Source organism: Mesoplodon mirus, assembly GCF_964341445.2.
Source record: "Mesoplodon mirus genome assembly, chromosome: 18".
NCBI classification, from domain to species: domain Eukaryota; kingdom Metazoa; phylum Chordata; class Mammalia; order Artiodactyla; family Ziphiidae; genus Mesoplodon; species Mesoplodon mirus.
In genome coordinates, this window is record NC_138994.1 from 37403218 (window position 1) to 37421255 (window position 18038).

General features: G+C 53.5%; 3 protein-coding genes and 1 pseudogene across 4 annotated transcripts; all 4 read left to right on the forward strand.

The window, feature by feature from the left end:
• Window positions 1-2704: 2704 nt before the first annotated feature.
• Window positions 2705-5268, forward strand: LOC309793157 (uncharacterized protein SPEM2-like; annotated as a pseudogene). Its single transcript has one exon. The product of its transcript is annotated as an uncharacterized protein SPEM2-like (transcript).
• LOC309793402 (uncharacterized protein) lies at window positions 4534-7747 on the forward strand (the record flags this gene model as incomplete). The annotated part of the gene is made up of 4 exons (XM_082603873.1): window positions 4534-4671; window positions 4820-4877; window positions 4996-5107; window positions 5508-7747. 4 exons carry the CDS (start codon window positions 4534-4536, stop codon window positions 7660-7662), a joined length of 2463 nt encoding a protein of 820 aa, XP_082459999.1. The 3' UTR covers window positions 7663-7747.
• A 1881-nt stretch (window positions 7748-9628) lies between these two features.
• On the forward strand, window positions 9629-13650 carry LOC309793403 (uncharacterized protein; the record flags this gene model as incomplete). Its single annotated transcript, XM_082603874.1, is given in 9 exon segments — window positions 9629-9734; window positions 9999-10222; window positions 10741-11563; window positions 11566-11748; window positions 11751-11918; window positions 12546-12733; window positions 12882-12939; window positions 13058-13169; window positions 13383-13650. Coding segments are annotated over 9 exon segments (2130 nt in total).
• A 152-nt stretch (window positions 13651-13802) lies between these two features.
• Window positions 13803-15803, forward strand: LOC309793152 (uncharacterized protein). Its single transcript, XM_082603495.1, has one exon. The coding sequence runs from the start codon at window positions 13913-13915 to the stop codon at window positions 15722-15724; it is 1812 nt and encodes a 603-aa protein (XP_082459621.1). The 5' UTR covers window positions 13803-13912; the 3' UTR covers window positions 15725-15803.
• The last annotated feature ends 2235 nt before the right edge of the window (window positions 15804-18038 follow it).

An 18038-nucleotide genomic window follows, 5' to 3' on the forward strand; every position in this document is an offset into this window, starting at 1 on the left:
TTCAACTGAGACAGTGCTTTCTCCCTATCCTAGCAACTAATTCTGCTCTAGGCATTTGCTTTTCTAGAATTAATCTTCCTTTATAATAGAACCATAAATTTCCTATGTCATCAGGAACTCCAGCCCATGGCCATAACTCCATACTAGAGGGTGTTTTTCATAAAAATATCCCTTTAGTTCCAGGCTCTTAATTCTTTACCCATTTCCCTGGGTCTTTAGTGGGTACTTCCCATTCTGTGGTAGTTTCAGGAGGGGGAGTCCTAGAGGAATTTTTCTTTCACGTGGAGCAACATCCCCCCAAAATTGCCCCTATATTTAAACTTATTATCATAAAACATAACAACAGAGCTGTAGTCCACCTTCCTGGCACGGCGCTGCCTTGCAGTTTCGCCTTCCGTTGCTTCATGACTTTGTCATGGTGCAATGGCTCCAGGATGGCTTCCAACATCCAACAACTCACCGGAGACCATCAAGGAGTGGGGATATCAGTGTGTGATGAGAAACTTAGAAAAAGAGGGGACAGAGAAGCATGAGGAATAAAGAGACAAGAGAAGTGTTCTGTGGACTTTTGAGGACATCCAACCCAGCCCCCTCCCACAGGGCCTGATGAGGACCTAAACTATCCCTGCTTTCCCTCCATCGCTGTCTAGCTAAATCCGTTATCCCCAAGGCCCTAGAGCTGCACTGTCAATTACAGTAGCCACTAGCCAAAGGCCTATTAGAATGTAAATTACTTAAAGTTAAGGAAAATTAATTCTATTAAAAATTAAGTTAAAAAGTTAAAAATTCTCTTCCTCAGGGAACAGAATTTCCCTGACATCCAATTCTGTTCCCTGGCAGTCCAGTTGTTGGGACTTGGCGCTTTCACTGATGTGGCGGTGGTTCAATCCCTGGTCGGGGAATTCAGACCCCGCAAGCTTCATGGCTTGGCCAGAAAAAAAAAAAGAAATTCTCTTCCTCAGTGCCATGATCTTCTAAGTGCTCAGTAGCCGCATGGAGCTAGTGGCTACTGCATTGGACGGCACAGATTTAGAACATTTCCATCATCATGAAAAATGCTATTGGAGAGCAGTGCTTTAGAGTTTAGAGCAATTTTCCTTTCCCTGTCACCCACGCCCAGCATCTTAAAGCTCCCCCAGAGCGCAGAGAACTTAGTTCTTTTTAGGGTGGCTCAGAAGCCACCCTCTGGGGAGGAGGTAAGATGTAGGGATGGACACCCAATGCCTGATTTCCCCAGACTGTGAGAAAGAGCCCAGGCTTCAGTTTTCCTCATCTGGTCTCTTGGGTCACGACCAGATGTATGCAAACTTGCCTCCCCCATTCTGGGCTGTGTTTGGGGCTCTTGGTTGATCTGATTTACATTTTAACGGGATCAATGTGGCTGCTCTGTTGAGAACAGTCGGCAGGGGGGCAAAGGATGAAGCAAAGAGGAGGCCTTTGTAATAACTCAGATCTGAGGTAATGGTGGCTTGTACCAGGATGGTAGTGGTAGATGGGATAAGTCATCAGTTTCAGGATATATGTTGAAGGTAGAGCCAATAGGGTTCGGTATGGATTGGATATGGGATGAGAGAGAGGAGAGCTGAGAATGACTCCAAGGGATTTGGCCTGAGCCACAGGAAAGATCGAGTTGTCATTTATGACCTGAGGAAGACTGTGTGGGGAGTCGGTGGTGAGGGAATTAAGTTTGGGACATGTTAAGGTCGAGATGTCTATTGGACACCCAAATGGAGAGGTTAAGTAGGCAGGTGGATACAAGTGTGGAATTTAGGGGAATCAGTCCAGGTTGGAGGTATAAATGTAGGAGTTATTTGCATGCAGTTGGCCCTTCCAAAAGCCTGTGCTTGAGTGGGCTGGAAACACGGTCACTGATTATGCCAGGGAGATTGCTTTCTGGCAAAGCCTAATCCTTCCGCCTTCCCCTCTGTCCCCCAAGTAGAGCAGATGGGGCTCTCGATCTTTGCCCTGCTGACCCTTACTGTGTTCCCGCTGCTGCTGGCAGACAAAGTGCCTGAGACCTCCCTGTCTGTCCCCGTCATTATCAAATACCTCATGTTTACCATGGTCCTCGTCACCTTCTCAGTCATCCTTAACATCGTAGTCCTCAACCTGCACCATCGCTCACCCCACACCCACCAAATGCCCCTTTGGGTCCGTCAGGTAAGAAGATCTCCTCTCCAACCTGTGTTAACTCTCAATCCTAGTATTTGGCTTTTTGTCCAGGTATCGCTCCTCACTCCCACCAACTTTCAACCTTCCCTTTCACAGACCTGAGGGAGAACTACAACTCCTGGTAGAGTGTCAAAGTGCCAAGGTCTTTGGGTGTTGAAATGTTGCCCAATTAATTTTATCCTCCCATCATTAACATTGCGTACATCCCGGACTCTCTTCATCAATACTTCTCTCCTTCGTGGGTCCCAAGGAAGCATTCTCAGGGTTAGGTACTATCAGGGTGGAAGCCCTCAGAACTTTTCTTTCCAGTCAGGATGCCTCCTAACCCCCTTAAGGACTCTTGGGCTGTGTAGTTGCATTTCATCTGTGGGATGCATGCACGCATGCGCAGGAATGGGCACGTGCCGTGGGGGTGGTTGGCGGCTTCCCTTCTGGTCTGAAAGCATAAGAGCCCCCTCCAAGACGGCTCTTCTTCTACTCTGCAGATCTTTATCCACAAACCGTAGCCGCAGCTGCAGCCGCCACCCCTGAAGCCACCAGGGGAGGCCCAAGAATTTAGAAAATTCCCCTCCAGCTGCTCAGGCTTCCGTAGGCCGCATCGCCTCCACGGGATGTCACAGCTGCCTCCGATGCCCTCCTTTAACTGGGAGGACCTGGACTCCTACCTGGAGGAGGAGGACCCACTTTCCTTCCCACAACCCAAGTACCCGTGGGGGTGCTGGGGAGGGCTCTACCGGCAGATGGGTCTGCCCTCCAACGTGGGCCTCTGGGGTCGACAGGGTGGGATCCTGGCCATCCAGCCACCAGCCTGTCTCTACCTGTCGCCCGAGCTGCACCGCATGCCCAAGCGTGTGGAGGCCAAGTCTGAGCTAGGGCTGCAGTCCTTCGGGGCCCCTTGCTCGCCATCCCGCATCTGGGGCAATGTGGATGCTGACCAGTGGACCTCGTCTCCACCACTTACCCGACGGCTGCCCCCTAACAGCTCGTGGGCCCCTGGGGGGTACAGAACTTACCCCTCAGGGGGCCATCTCCCGTATGACTCCTGGGATCAGCGGCGGCGTGGTCTGGAGGGCTCTGAGCCTCCATCAGCTCTGGTGCCTCAGGGCTACCGGCCCGAAGCCTGGCAGCGCAACTCCCCACCGGCCCACGGACGGAGCCTCCACAGCTGTGCTCACAGCCAGCCCAACCACAGCCCGCGCCACTCCACGGGACACTTGAACTACTCCCGGGATCCCCACGAGGTGCGGCGCTGGGCAGCCGAATGGGCAGAGATGCTGCCTGTGCGGCACCCTCTGGCCGCCTCCGCCTCCCTCACGGTGCTGGCCGAGGCCTCTACCAGCGGGCCTCGGATCCCAGCTCAGCGCTGCTCCTCCGCCCCTCCCAGACTCTGCCCGACGTCCAGGCTACCGAACACCCTCCACCCCCGCCCACCTTCATGCCACTCAGCCGGAACCCAGGGGGAAATGCCAACTACCAGGTGTATGACAGCCTGGAGTTGAAGCGGCAAGTGCAGGAAGCCAAGCGCGGGCCAACTCGCTGCTACCTTCCACCTCGGCCTCGAGGCCCTCTCTGCACGGAAGCCAGACTGGGAAAATGAACTGGCCAGCAGCTAATGGGGGCGGGTGGGGAGCGGCAGGGCATGGAGAGAGGAATAAAGAGCGCCATGGTCCAGAAAACATTGGCGGTCTGTGGCTTGGAAGCGCCACTCCTTCTGCCAGCTTGGGTCCCTGCCTTTGGCTTCCTGCAATAAGAAGCCAGTGTCCCCTTCTGGGCCTGAGGGTCCCCTTGGTTTAGTGGCCACAGTCCTGCCAGCAGGCCCCTCCTGGTCCGATACCATGCACTAAGTAGATCTGCAGCTGCAGTCTCCAAACCACTGGTCTCCGGGCACCTCCTCTGTGTCTCAGCTGTCCCTGTCCCCAAAGAGCCTCAAACAAGAAGCTGCTTCCAAACTGGGAGGTTCCACATCTGGGCAGGTCCAGCTCCACAGCCAGTGAAGGGCATGAAGAAGGCTGAGGCTCTGGACTCCAGCCAGGCCTTCCGCAGGGCTCTGAGGCCAAGGTCTTTCTAGTCTCAGGAGGGGCCAAGAGATGGAATGTGACACTTGAACAAGTGAGTCAGTGGGCGGTGAGCGAATGTTTGACAGCTCGAGGGGAGGTGTGCCGGCCTCCGGCCTCCGGGCCCTGTTTGGCTGTCCAGGCTCAGCTTACCTCACCCGGGGAACCATGGAATGCCACGCCTGGCCCTCCTTTTCGTCCCCCTCCCTCACTGTGACGCCACCACCTGCCCCATTATGACCCAGTCTGTCTCCCAGTATACATATACGGAGGCCAGCGGACCCAGGCAGCCCTGGGACCCCCGGCCATGGCTGAGCAAACCCATTACCTAGCCGAGGCGTGCTCTGGCACCACACCCAGGAAATGCCAAGACCTAGGAGACTCAATTCTTCTGATCCTGGTCAGCATCATCTTGCTCACCGTGTGGATCAACGTGGTGACTCTGGTGAGGGCAGGATCTGGGCAGTGTGGTTGGGGGAGCCCTGGGGTCTTGAAGGGGCTGAGATGGGATGGCTGCTGCGGTGTGGCCGGACAAGGGTTGGATTTCAGGGCTCACCCTGATCCCGAACTCCACGCTCCCTTGCTTCCCTCAGCTCTGGATGCATCTGAAGAGATTCTTGCGGGCAGGTTTCAACCGTATTTTCCCCAAAGGTGAGTGGGCGCCAGTGTGGGCTCAGGGGATGTGGGCCTGTCCCCTTTCTTCTATCCCTGCCTTGATTCTCAGCCCCTCAGGAACCCAGGCCCTGTCCCATCTCGCCTTTCCCTGCAGACAAGCAAGCCAGCTGTGGAGGCAGCCATCGCATGCGCTGCTCCGTGGATCCCAAGAACCTGTGTTCAAGAGTTTCTCCCCGCTTCCGCCATCGCCCGAGCTTCCTGCACAGGCACCCAAACCACCTTGAATCCTGGATACCAGAAACGGCTTCTAAGTGCTGCTGGATGCCGCCTCAGTGTGGACGGGCTCGGGCTTCCACGGAGGCTCCACGGGGACTGTGGAAGGAGGGGTTAGTGGGAGCTGGGGAGGCCCCTCCGTTCACAGCCTTAAAGTCCCAAGCCACCTTTAACTCTAGGTGAGAGACATCTTCCAAGCTCCGCAGGATAAGCAAGGTGGACGTGGTTCCACTCTGCCTGCCCCAAGAGAGCAAGACTAAGACCCCAGACTATGACTCAGCCCAGGCCCCAGCCCGGGCCCAGACCTGCCCCCCAGTTCAGCTCCCTGCGCATTCTCCTGCCAAGGCCCAGACCTTCTCCTACAAGCACCCCTCTGTGCACGCCCCACCTCAGGCCCAGACTTGCTCCACACTCCACCTCCCTGAGCACACTACCCCCCCAGGCCCAGACCCCCTCACCAGCCCTCACCCCTGAGCACAGCCCTGCCCAGGTCCATGGCCCGGAGCATGCCTCAGCCCATACCCCAGCCCAGGCCCAAGCCCAGGCCCCCTCACATGCCTCAGCCCAATTCCTGGGCCACACTTCTCTCTGCACCCTGACCCATGCTCATCTGACCTATACCCATGCCAACACTCTGGTCCCTCCCCCAACTTCTGCCCCTGCTACTACTCCTGCCCTAGCCCCTACGCCAGCCCCTGTCCCGATCTCTGCCACAACCTCTGTCCCAGCACTGGTCATGGCCCTGACGACCCCTCCAGTCCCTTCCACCACCCGTACCCCCATCCTAGATTCTATTCTCTCTACCTTGACTACCTTCGACCAAGGCCTCTCCTCTGGCCATGTGGTCTACTATGCCCGCAGCATAAAGCAGAACTTATTCCATGTGTGTCCCCCTCAGAACTCTGGGTACTCCAGAAATGACTTGGGTACCCTCTCCAGGCCCCAAGAGGGGCATGGTCTGGTGAGCTCTGGTACAGCTGAGCAAACACTGAAGCAATGTAGTGGGGACAGTGCCAAGCCCTCCACAGGGTCCATACTGGGTTACGTGGAGTTGGGGACTATGGAATGGAAGATCCCAAATGATGCCAAAGACAAATTTGTACAGTCCAAGACCTTCACTCACTGTAGCTCCCATCCTTGCCAGTCTGAGAAGAGAAACACGGATCCCCAGACTCCAGTCTACCCCAAGTTCCTGGTGTACTCCAAGGATGCTGCACCTTCTCAACCTTGCTTCCATTCTCCGACCAGTGCCCAGAGCTCACCATGCACCATGCCTCCACCATGCACTCTTTCTCTGCCTCTTGTTTTCCCAGATCCTTTGTCCTTCATCAACACAGCAACCACCAGAAGCCCTCCGCCTTACTACAAGCCCCCAACCTCCAAGTCTCCTCAGTCTGTCCTCTCTCCCCAGGGCCCCATCCCTCCCCAGTTATCCACTACTTCCCAAACCCCAAACCAGCCCCAACCCCCAGAACTTCATGAGAGTCTAGGTCTCAACCAATGCTCTGTCCTCCAAAGGACCCCAGGCCTTACCGGAGACACAGGCCTCCCCAAGAACCCAGGCCTTGCTCAAGATCCAGGCCTCCACGAACTTCGAGGCCTTACCGAAGACCCTTACCTCTGCAAGAATCCAAGCCTTTCCCAAGACTCTGACCTTCAGAAGAATCCAGTCATTACCCAAGATTCTTGGCCACAGAAGAGTCCATGCCATGCCCAAGACTCTGCAGTCAACAAGAGCTCAGTCCTTTGCCAGGAGTCTGATCTCCATAAGAGCCCAGGTCTTGTGCAAACCGCTCGCCTCCATAAGGGCTCAAGCCTTACCCGAGACTCCGGAGACTACAAGAATCCAGGCCTGACCCAAGCTTCTGGAGTCTGCAGGAGCCAAGGCCTTACTCAAGATTCTGACCTCCATAAGAATCCTGGCCTTACCCAAGATGCTGGAATTTACAGGAGCTCAGAACATACCCATGACCCTAACTTCCACGAGGACTCAGGAATTAATCGAGATCCTGGCCCCCATAAGGGTCCAGCCCTTACTCAAGACTCTGGCTTATCCAAGAGACGAGGCCTCCATAACAACTCAGGCCTTATCCCAAACCCTGGCCTCCACAAGAACCCTCTAGGAACTGACTCTGTCCAAGTTTTGGGCCCACGTCAGACCCAAAAGTCATTTATATCTGAGACAGTTCCTCGAAAGGAGGATGCAGGGCAGCACATACCATGGACTTCTGTCCCACCCAGTCACAACTCCTGCTCTGCCAAGGCTCAGGGGGCCTACAATGACCTGCTAACCTCCTCGCAGCGAACAGGCAGCCAAGCCTGGGTGTACCACCCGATACCATCCCCCCAGCCTGCCAGAACTATCGCCAGATGTCTACGCCTCCCAAAACCAGCAGGCACCCGGCTAGGGCATGTGGTCTTTGATGCCCGCCAGAGACAGCAGACAGGGACAAGTGCGAAGCTCTGTCTCCCAGGCGCCTTCATAGGGCCACATCCAACTGCCGGAGTCCAGCTCCAGCGAGTCAAGGGATACCCGAGGGATAGATAGCGTCGGCGAAGGAAATAAATCTATTACACTTCTTAAAGTATCAGCATTGCATGTTTCTCTCTCTTCTTTATTGTTTACAATCACAGGTTTATATATTGTAGTTGATTACATTACCAGGTATGTGACCAAACAATCTTAGCACAATCAAACCTCAAAATGTTCCATAAAGATTTTTTTTTTTAAATATCCCCTAGTTTCTAGATGTCCTATTAAAGTATTTCCCAAGTTCCCATTAGTCACAGGTTATTTCTTAGTAACCAAGCCAAGCAGTTATATGATTATTTTAGTTGTAAAAGTTGAAGCTACTTGTTCCTATTTCTCTTCTTGCATGGGCAACCTTTTACAATGGTTCCACGAAAATATTTACAATGTACCCTGCATGCCCTTTCTCGTTGTTTCCTTCAACTGAGACAGTGCTTTCTCCCTATCCTAGCAACTAATTCTGCTCTAGGCATTTGCTTTTCTAGAATTAATCTTCCTTTATAATAGAACCATAAATTTCCTATGTCATCAGGAACTCCAGCCCATGGCCATAACTCCATACTAGAGGGTGTTTTTCATAAAAATATCCCTTTAGTTCCAGGCTCTTAATTCTTTACCCATTTCCCTGGGTCTTTAGTGGGTACTTCCCATTCTGTGGTAGTTTCAGGAGGGGGAGTCCTAGAGGAATTTTTCTTTCACGTGGAGCAACATCCCCCCAAAATTGCCCCTATATTTAAACTTATTATCATAAAACATAACAACAGAGCTGTAGTCCACCTTCCTGGCACGGCGCTGCCTTGCAGTTTCGCCTTCCGTTGCTTCATGACTTTGTCATGGTGCAATGGCTCCAGGATGGCTTCCAACATCCAACAACTCACCGGAGACCATCAAGGAGTGGGGATATCAGTGTGTGATGAGAAACTTAGAAAAAGAGGGGACAGAGAAGCATGAGGAATAAAGAGACAAGAGAAGTGTTCTGTGGACTTTTGAGGACATCCAACCCAGCCCCCTCCCACAGGGCCTGATGAGGACCTAAACTATCCCTGCTTTCCCTCCATCGCTGTCTAGCTAAATCCGTTATCCCCAAGGCCCTAGAGCTGCACTGTCAATTACAGTAGCCACTAGCCAAAGGCCTATTAGAATGTAAATTACTTAAAGTTAAGGAAAATTAATTCTATTAAAAATTAAGTTAAAAAGTTAAAAATTCTCTTCCTCAGGGAACAGAATTTCCCTGACATCCAATTCTGTTCCCTGGCAGTCCAGTTGTTGGGACTTGGCGCTTTCACTGATGTGGCGGTGGTTCAATCCCTGGTCGGGGAATTCAGACCCCGCAAGCTTCATGGCTTGGCCAGAAAAAAACAAAGAAATTCTCTTCCTCAGTGCCATGATCTTCTAAGTGCTCAGTAGCCGCATGGAGCTAGTGGCTACTGCATTGGACGGCACAGATTTAGAACATTTCCATCATCATGAAAAATGCTATTGGAGAGCAGTGCTTTAGAGTTTAGAGCAATTTTCCTTTCCCTGTCACCCACGCCCAGCATCTTAAAGCTCCCCCAGAGCGCAGAGAACTTAGTTCTTTTTAGGGTGGCTCAGAAGCCACCCTCTGGGGAGGAGGTAAGATGTAGGGATGGACACCCAATGCCTGATTTCCCCAGACTGTGAGAAAGAGCCCAGGCTTCAGTTTTCCTCATCTGGTCTCTTGGGTCACGACCAGATGTATGCAAACTTGCCTCCCCCATTCTGGGCTGTGTTTGGGGCTCTTGGTTGATCTGATTTACATTTTAACGGGATCAATGTGGCTGCTCTGTTGAGAACAGTCGGCAGGGGGGCAAAGGATGAAGCAAAGAGGAGGCCTTTGTAATAACTCAGATCTGAGGTAATGGTGGCTTGTACCAGGATGGTAGTGGTAGATGGGATAAGTCATCAGTTTCAGGATATATGTTGAAGGTAGAGCCAATAGGGTTCGGTATGGATTGGATATGGGATGAGAGAGAGGAGAGCTGAGAATGACTCCAAGGGATTTGGCCTGAGCCACAGGAAAGATCGAGTTGTCATTTATGACCTGAGGAAGACTGTGTGGGGAGTCGGTGGTGAGGGAATTAAGTTTGGGACATGTTAAGGTCGAGATGTCTATTGGACACCCAAATGGAGAGGTTAAGTAGGCAGGTGGATACAAGTGTGGAATTTAGGGGAATCAGTCCAGGTTGGAGGTATAAATGTAGGAGTTATTTGCATGCAGTTGGCCCTTCCAAAAGCCTGTGCTTGAGTGGGCTGGAAACACGGTCACTGATTATGCCAGGGAGATTGCTTTCTGGCAAAGCCTAATCCTTCCGCCTTCCCCTCTGTCCCCCAAGTAGAGCAGATGGGGCTCTCGATCTTTGCCCTGCTGACCCTTACTGTGTTCCCGCTGCTGCTGGCAGACAAAGTGCCTGAGACCTCCCTGTCTGTCCCCGTCATTATCAAATACCTCATGTTTACCATGGTCCTCGTCACCTTCTCAGTCATCCTTAACATCGTAGTCCTCAACCTGCACCATCGCTCACCCCACACCCACCAAATGCCCCTTTGGGTCCGTCAGGTAAGAAGATCTCCTCTCCAACCTGTGTTAACTCTCAATCCTAGTATTTGGCTTTTTGTCCAGGTATCGCTCCTCACTCCCACCAACTTTCAACCTTCCCTTTCACAGACCTGAGGGAGAACTACAACTCCTGGTAGAGTGTCAAAGTGCCAAGGTCTTTGGGTGTTGAAATGTTGCCCAATTAATTTTATCCTCCCATCATTAACATTGCGTACATCCCGGACTCTCTTCATCAATACTTCTCTCCTTCGTGGGTCCCAAGGAAGCATTCTCAGGGTTAGGTACTATCAGGGTGGAAGCCCTCAGAACTTTTCTTTCCAGTCAGGATGCCTCCTAACCCCCTTAAGGACTCTTGGGCTGTGTAGTTGCATTTCATCTGTGGGATGCATGCACGCATGCGCAGGAATGGGCACGTGCCGTGGGGGTGGTTGGCGGCTTCCCTTCTGGTCTGAAAGCATAAGAGCCCCCTCCAAGACGGCTCTTCTTCTACTCTGCAGATCTTTATCCACAAACCATAGCCGCAGCTGCAGCCGCCACCCCTGAAGCCACCAGGGGAGGCCCAAGAATTTAGAAAATTCCCCTCCAGCTGCTCAGGCTTCCGTAGGCCGCATCGCCTCCACGGGATGTCACAGCTGCCTCCGATGCCCTCCTTTAACTGGGAGGACCCGGACTCCTACCTGGAGGAGGAGGACCCACTTTCCTTCCCACAACCCAAGTACCCGTGGGGGTGCTGGGGAGGGCTCTACCGGCAGATGGGTCTGCCCTCCAACGTGGGCCTCTGGGGTCGACAGGGTGGGATCCTGGCCATCCAGCCACCAGCCTGTCTCTACCTGTCGCCCGAGCTGCACCGCATGCCCAAGCGTGTGGAGGCCAAGTCTGAGCTAGGGCTGCAGTCCTTCGGGGCCCCTTGCTCGCCATCCCGCATCTGGGGCAATGTGGATGCTGACCAGTGGACCTCGTCTCCACCACTTACCCGACGGCTGCCCCCTAACAGCTCGTGGGCCCCTGGGGGGTACAGAACTTACCCCTCAGGGGGCCATCTCCCGTATGACTCCTGGGATCAGCGGCGGCGTGGTCTGGAGGGCTCTGAGCCTCCATCAGCTCTGGTGCCTCAGGGCTACCGGCCCGAAGCCTGGCAGCGCAACTCCCCACCGGCCCACGGACGGAGCCTCCACAGCTGTGCTCACAGCCAGCCCAACCACAGCCCGCGCCACTCCACGGGACACTTGAACTACTCCCGGGATCCCCACGAGGTGCGGCGCTGGGCAGCCGAATGGGCAGAGATGCTGCCTGTGCGGCACCCTCTGGCCGCCTCCGCCTCCCTCACGGTGCTGGCCGAGGCCTCTACCAGCGGGCCTCGGATCCCAGCTCAGCGCTGCTCCTCCGCCCCTCCCAGACTCTGCCCGACGTCCAGGCTACCGAACACCCTCCACCCCCGCCCACCTTCATGCCACTCAGCCGGAACCCAGGGGGAAATGCCAACTACCAGGTGTATGACAGCCTGGAGTTGAAGCGGCAAGTGCAGGAAGCCAAGCGCGGGCCAACTCGCTGCTACCTTCCACCTCGGCCTCGAGGCCCTCTCTGCACGGAAGCCAGACTGGGAAAATGAACTGGCCAGCAGCTAATGGGGGCGGGTGGGGAGCGGCAGGGCATGGAGAGAGGAATAAAGAGCGCCATGGTCCAGAAAACATTGGCGGTCTGTGGCTTGGAAGTGCCACTCCTTCTGCCAGCTTGGGTCCCTGCCTTTGGCTTCCTGCAATAAGAAGCCAGTGTCCCCTTCTGGGCCTGAGGGTCCCCTTGGTTTAGTGGCCACAGTCCTGCCAGCAGGCCCCTCCTGGTCCGATACCATGCACTAAGTAGATCTGCAGCTGCAGTCTCCAAACCACTGGTCTCCGGGCACCTCCTCTGTGTCTCAGCTGTCCCTGTCCCCAAAGAGCCTCAAACAAGAAGCTGCTTCCAAACTGGGAGGTTCCACATCTGGGCAGGTCCAGCTCCACAGCCAGTGAAGGGCATGAAGAAGGCTGAGGCTCTGGACTCCAGCCAGGCCTTCCGCAGGGCTCTGAGGCCAAGGTCTTTCTAGTCTCAGGAGGGGCCAAGAGATGGAATGTGACACTTGAACAAGTGAGTCAGTGGGCGGTGAGCGAATGTTTGACAGCTCGAGGGGAGGTGTGCCGGCCTCCGGCCTCCGGGCCCTGTTTGGCTGTCCAGGCTCAGCTTACCTCACCCGGGGAACCATGGAATGCCACGCCTGGCCCTCCTTTTCGTCCCCCTCCCTCACTGTGACGCCACCACCTGCCCCATTATGACCCAGTCTGTCTCCCAGTATACATATACGGAGGCCAGCGGACCCAGGCAGCCCTGGGACCCCCGGCCATGGCTGAGCAAACCCATTACCTAGCCGAGGCGTGCTCTGGCACCACACCCAGGAAATGCCAAGACCTAGGAGACTCAATTCTTCTGATCCTGGTCAGCATCATCTTGCTCACCGTGTGGATCAACGTGGTGACTCTGGTGAGGGCAGGATCTGGGCAGTGTGGTTGGGGGAGCCCTGGGGTCTTGAAGGGGCTGAGATGGGATGGCTGCTGCGGTGTGGCCGGACAAGGGTTGGATTTCAGGGCTCACCCTGATCCCGAACTCCACGCTCCCTTGCTTCCCTCAGCTCTGGATGCATCTGAAGAGATTCTTGCGGGCAGGTTTCAACCGTATTTTCCCCAAAGGTAAGTGGGCGCCAGTGTGGGCTCAGGGGATGTGGGCCTGTCCCCTTTCTTCTATCCCTGCCTTGATTCTCAGCCCCTCAGGAACCCAGGCCCTGTCCCATCTCGCCTTTCCCTGCAGACAAGCAAGCCAGCTGTGGAGGCAGCCATCGCATGCGCTGCTCCGTGGATCCCAAGAACCTGTGTTCAAGAGTTTCTCCCCGCTTCCGCCATCGCCCGAGCTTCCTGCACAGGCACCCAAACCACCTTGAATCCTGGATACCAGAAACGGCTTCTAAGTGCTGCTGGATGCCGCCTCAGTGTGGACGGGCTCGGGCTTCCACGGAGGCTCCACGGGGACTGTGGAAGGAGGGGTTAGTGGGAGCTGGGGAGGCCCCTCCGTTCACAGCCTTAAAGTCCCAAGCCACCTTTAACTCCAGGTGAGAGACATCTTCCAAGCTCCGCAGGATAAGCAAGGTGGACGTGGTTCCACTCTGCCTGCCCCAAGAGAGCAAGACTAAGACCCCAGACTATGACTCAGCCCAGGCCCCAGCCCGGGCCCAGACCTGCCCCCCAGTTCAGCTCCCTGCACATTCTCCTGCCAAGGCCCAGACCTTCTCCTACAAGCACCCCTCTGTGCACGCCCCACCTCAGGCCCAGACTTGCTCCACACTCCACCTCCCTGAGCACACTACCCCCCCAGGCCCAGACCCCCTCACCAGCCCTCACCCCTGAGCACAGCCCTGCCCAGGTCCATGGCCCGGAGCATGCCTCAGCCCATACCCCAGCCCAGGCCCAAGCCCAGGCCCCCTCACATGCCTCAGCCCAATTCCTGGGCCACACTTCTCTCTGCACCCTGACCCATGCTCATCTGACCTATACCCATGCCAACACTCTGGTCCCTCCCCCAACTTCTGCCCCTGCTACTACTCCTGCCCTAGCCCCTACGCCAGCCCCTGTCCCGATCTCTGCCACAACCTCTGTCCCAGCACTGGTCATGGCCCTGACGACCCCTCCAGTCCCTTCCACCACCCGTACCCCCATCCTAGATTCTATTCTCTCTACCTTGACTACCTTCGACCAAGGCCTCTCCTCTGGCCATGTGGTCTACTATGCCCGCAGCATAAAGCAGAACTTATTCCATGTGTGTCCCCCTCAGAACTCTGGGTACTCCAGAAATGACTTGGGTACCCTCTCCAGGCCCCAAGAGGGGCATGGTCTGGTGAGCTCTGGTACAGCTGAGCAAACACTGAAGCAATGTAGTGGGGACAGTGCCAAGCCCTCCACAGGGTCCATACTGGGTTACGTGGAGTTGGGGACTATGGAATGGAAGATCCCAAATGATGCCAAAGACAAATTTGTACAGTCCAAGACCTTCACTCACTGTAGCTCCCATCCTTGCCAGTCTGAGAAGAGAAACACGGATCCCCAGACTCCAGTCTACCCCAAGTTCCTGGTGTACTCCAAGGATGCTGCACCTTCTCAACCTTGCTTCCATTCTCCGACCAGTGCCCAGAGCTCACCATGCACCATGCCTCCACCATGCACTCTTTCTCTGCCTCTTGTTTTCCCAGATCCTTTGTCCTTCATCAACACAGCAACCACCAGAAGCCCTCCGCCTTACTACAAGCCCCCAACCTCCAAGTCTCCTCAGTCTGTCCTCTCTCCCCAGGGCCCCATCCCTCCCCAGTTATCCACTACTTCCCAAACCCCAAACCAGCCCCAACCCCCAGAACTTCATGAGAGTCTAGGTCTCAACCAATGCTCTGTCCTCCAAAGGACCCCAGGCCTTACCGGAGACACAGGCCTCCCCAAGAACCCAGGCCTTGCTCAAGATCCAGGCCTCCACGAACTTCGAGGCCTTACCGAAGACCCTTACCTCTGCAAGAATCCAAGCCTTTCCCAAGACTCTGACCTTCAGAAGAATCCAGTCATTACCCAAGATTCTTGGCCACAGAAGAGTCCATGCCATGCCCAAGACTCTGCAGTCAACAAGAGCTCAGTCCTTTGCCAGGAGTCTGATCTCCATAAGAGCCCAGGTCTTGTGCAAACCGCTCGCCTCCATAAGGGCTCAAGCCTTACCCGAGACTCCGGAGACTACAAGAATCCAGGCCTGACCCAAGCTTCTGGAGTCTGCAGGAGCCAAGGCCTTACTCAAGATTCTGACCTCCATAAGAATCCTGGCCTTACCCAAGATGCTGGAATTTACAGGAGCTCAGAACATACCCATGACCCTAACTTCCACGAGGACTCAGGAATTAATCGAGATCCTGGCCCCCATAAGGGTCCAGCCCTTACTCAAGACTCTGGCTTATCCAAGAGACGAGGCCTCCATAACAACTCAGGCCTTATCCCAAACCCTGGCCTCCACAAGAACCCTCTAGGAACTGACTCTGTCCAAGTTTTGGGCCCACGTCAGACCCAAAAGTCATTTATATCTGAGACAGTTCCTCGAAAGGAGGATGCAGGGCAGCACATACCATGGACTTCTGTCCCACCCAGTCACAACTCCTGCTCTGCCAAGGCTCAGGGGGCCTACAATGACCTGCTAACCTCCTCGCAGCGAACAGGCAGCCAAGCCTGGGTGTACCACCCGATACCATCCCCCCAGCCTGCCAGAACTATCGCCAGATGTCTACGCCTCCCAAAACCAGCAGGCACCCGGCTAGGGCATGTGGTCTTTGATGCCCGCCAGAGACAGCAGACAGGGACAAGTGCGAAGCTCTGTCTCCCAGGCGCCTTCATAGGGCCACATCCAACTGCCGGAGTCCAGCTCCAGCGAGTCAAGGGATACCCGAGGGATAGATAGCGTCGGCGAAGGAAATAAATCTATTACACTTCTTAAAGTATCAGCATTGCATGTTTCTCTCTCTTCTTTATTGTTTACAATCACAGGTTTATATATTGTAGTTGATTACATTACCAGGTATGTGACCAAACAATCTTAGCACAATCAAACCTCAAAATGTTCCATAAAGATTTTTTTTTTTTAAATATCCCCTAGTTTCTAGATGTCCTATTAAAGTATTTCCCAAGTTCCCATTAGTCACAGGTTATTTCTTAGTAACCAAGCCAAGCAGTTATATGATTATTTTAGTTGTAAAAGTTGAAGCTACTTGTTCCTATTTCTCTTCTTGCATGGGCAACCTTTTACAATGGTTCCACGAAAATATTTACAATGTACCCTGCATGCCCTTTCTCGTTGTTTCCTTCAACTGAGACAGTGCTTTCTCCCTATCCTAGCAACTAATTCTGCTCTAGGCATTTGCTTTTCTAGAATTAATCTTCCTTTATAATAGAACCATAAATTTCCTATGTCATCAGGAACTCCAGCCCATGGCCATAACTCCATACTAGAGGGTGTTTTTCATAAAAATATCCCTTTAGTTCCAGGCTCTTAATTCTTTACCCATTTCCCTGGGTCTTTAGTGGGTACTTCCCATTCTGTGGTAGTTTCAGGAGGGGGAGTCCTAGAGGAATTTTTCTTTCACGTGGAGCAACATCCCCCCAAAATTGCCCCTATATTTAAACTTATTATCATAAAACATAACAACAGAGCTGTAGTCCACCTTCCTGGCACGGCGCTGCCTTGCAGTTTCGCCTTCCGTTGCTTCATGACTTTGTCATGGTGCAATGGCTCCAGGATGGCTTCCAACATCCAACAACTCACCGGAGACCATCAAGGAGTGGGGATATCAGTGTGTGATGAGAAACTTAGAAAAAGAGGGGACAGAGAAGCATGAGGAATAAAGAGACAAGAGAAGTGTTCTGTGGACTTTTGAGGACATCCAACCCAGCCCCCTCCCACAGGGCCTGATGAGGACCTAAACTATCCCTGCTTTCCCTCCATCGCTGTCTAGCTAAATCCGTTATCCCCAAGGCCCTAGAGCTGCACTGTCAATTACAGTAGCCACTAGCCAAAGGCCTATTAGAATGTAAATTACTTAAAGTTAAGGAAAATTAATTCTATTAAAAATTAAGTTAAAAAGTTAAAAATTCTCTTCCTCAGGGAACAGAATTTCCCTGACATCCAATTCTGTTCCCTGGCAGTCCAGTTGTTGGGACTTGGCGCTTTCACTGATGTGGCGGTGGTTCAATCCCTGGTCGGGGAATTCAGACCCCGCAAGCTTCATGGCTTGGCCAGAAAAAAGAAAGAAATTCTCTTCCTCAGTGCCATGATCTTCTAAGTGCTCAGTAGCCGCATGGAGCTAGTGGCTACTGCATTGGACGGCACAGATTTAGAACATTTCCATCATCATGAAAAATGCTATTGGAGAGCAGTGCTTTAGAGTTTAGAGCAATTTTCCTTTCCCTGTCACCCACGCCCAGCATCTTAAAGCTCCCCCAGAGCGCAGAGAACTTAGTTCTTTTTAGGGTGGCTCAGAAGCCACCCTCTGGGGAGGAGGTAAGATGTAGGGATGGACACCCAATGCCTGATTTCCCCAGACTGTGAGAAAGAGCCCAGGCTTCAGTTTTCCTCATCTGGTCTCTTGGGTCACGACCAGATGTATGCAAACTTGCCTCCCCCATTCTGGGCTGTGTTTGGGGCTCTTGGTTGATCTGATTTACATTTTAACGGGATCAATGTGGCTGCTCTGTTGAGAACAGTCGGCAGGGGGGCAAAGGATGAAGCAAAGAGGAGGCCTTTGTAATAACTCAGATCTGAGGTAATGGTGGCTTGTACCAGGATGGTAGTGGTAGATGGGATAAGTCATCAGTTTCAGGATATATGTTGAAGGTAGAGCCAATAGGGTTCGGTATGGATTGGATATGGGATGAGAGAGAGGAGAGCTGAGAATGACTCCAAGGGATTTGGCCTGAGCCACAGGAAAGATCGAGTTGTCATTTATGACCTGAGGAAGACTGTGTGGGGAGTCGGTGGTGAGGGAATTAAGTTTGGGACATGTTAAGGTCGAGATGTCTATTGGACACCCAAATGGAGAGGTTAAGTAGGCAGGTGGATACAAGTGTGGAATTTAGGGGAATCAGTCCAGGTTGGAGGTATAAATGTAGGAGTTATTTGCATGCAGTTGGCCCTTCCAAAAGCCTGTGCTTGAGTGGGCTGGAAACACGGTCACTGATTATGCCAGGGAGATTGCTTTCTGGCAAAGCCTAATCCTTCC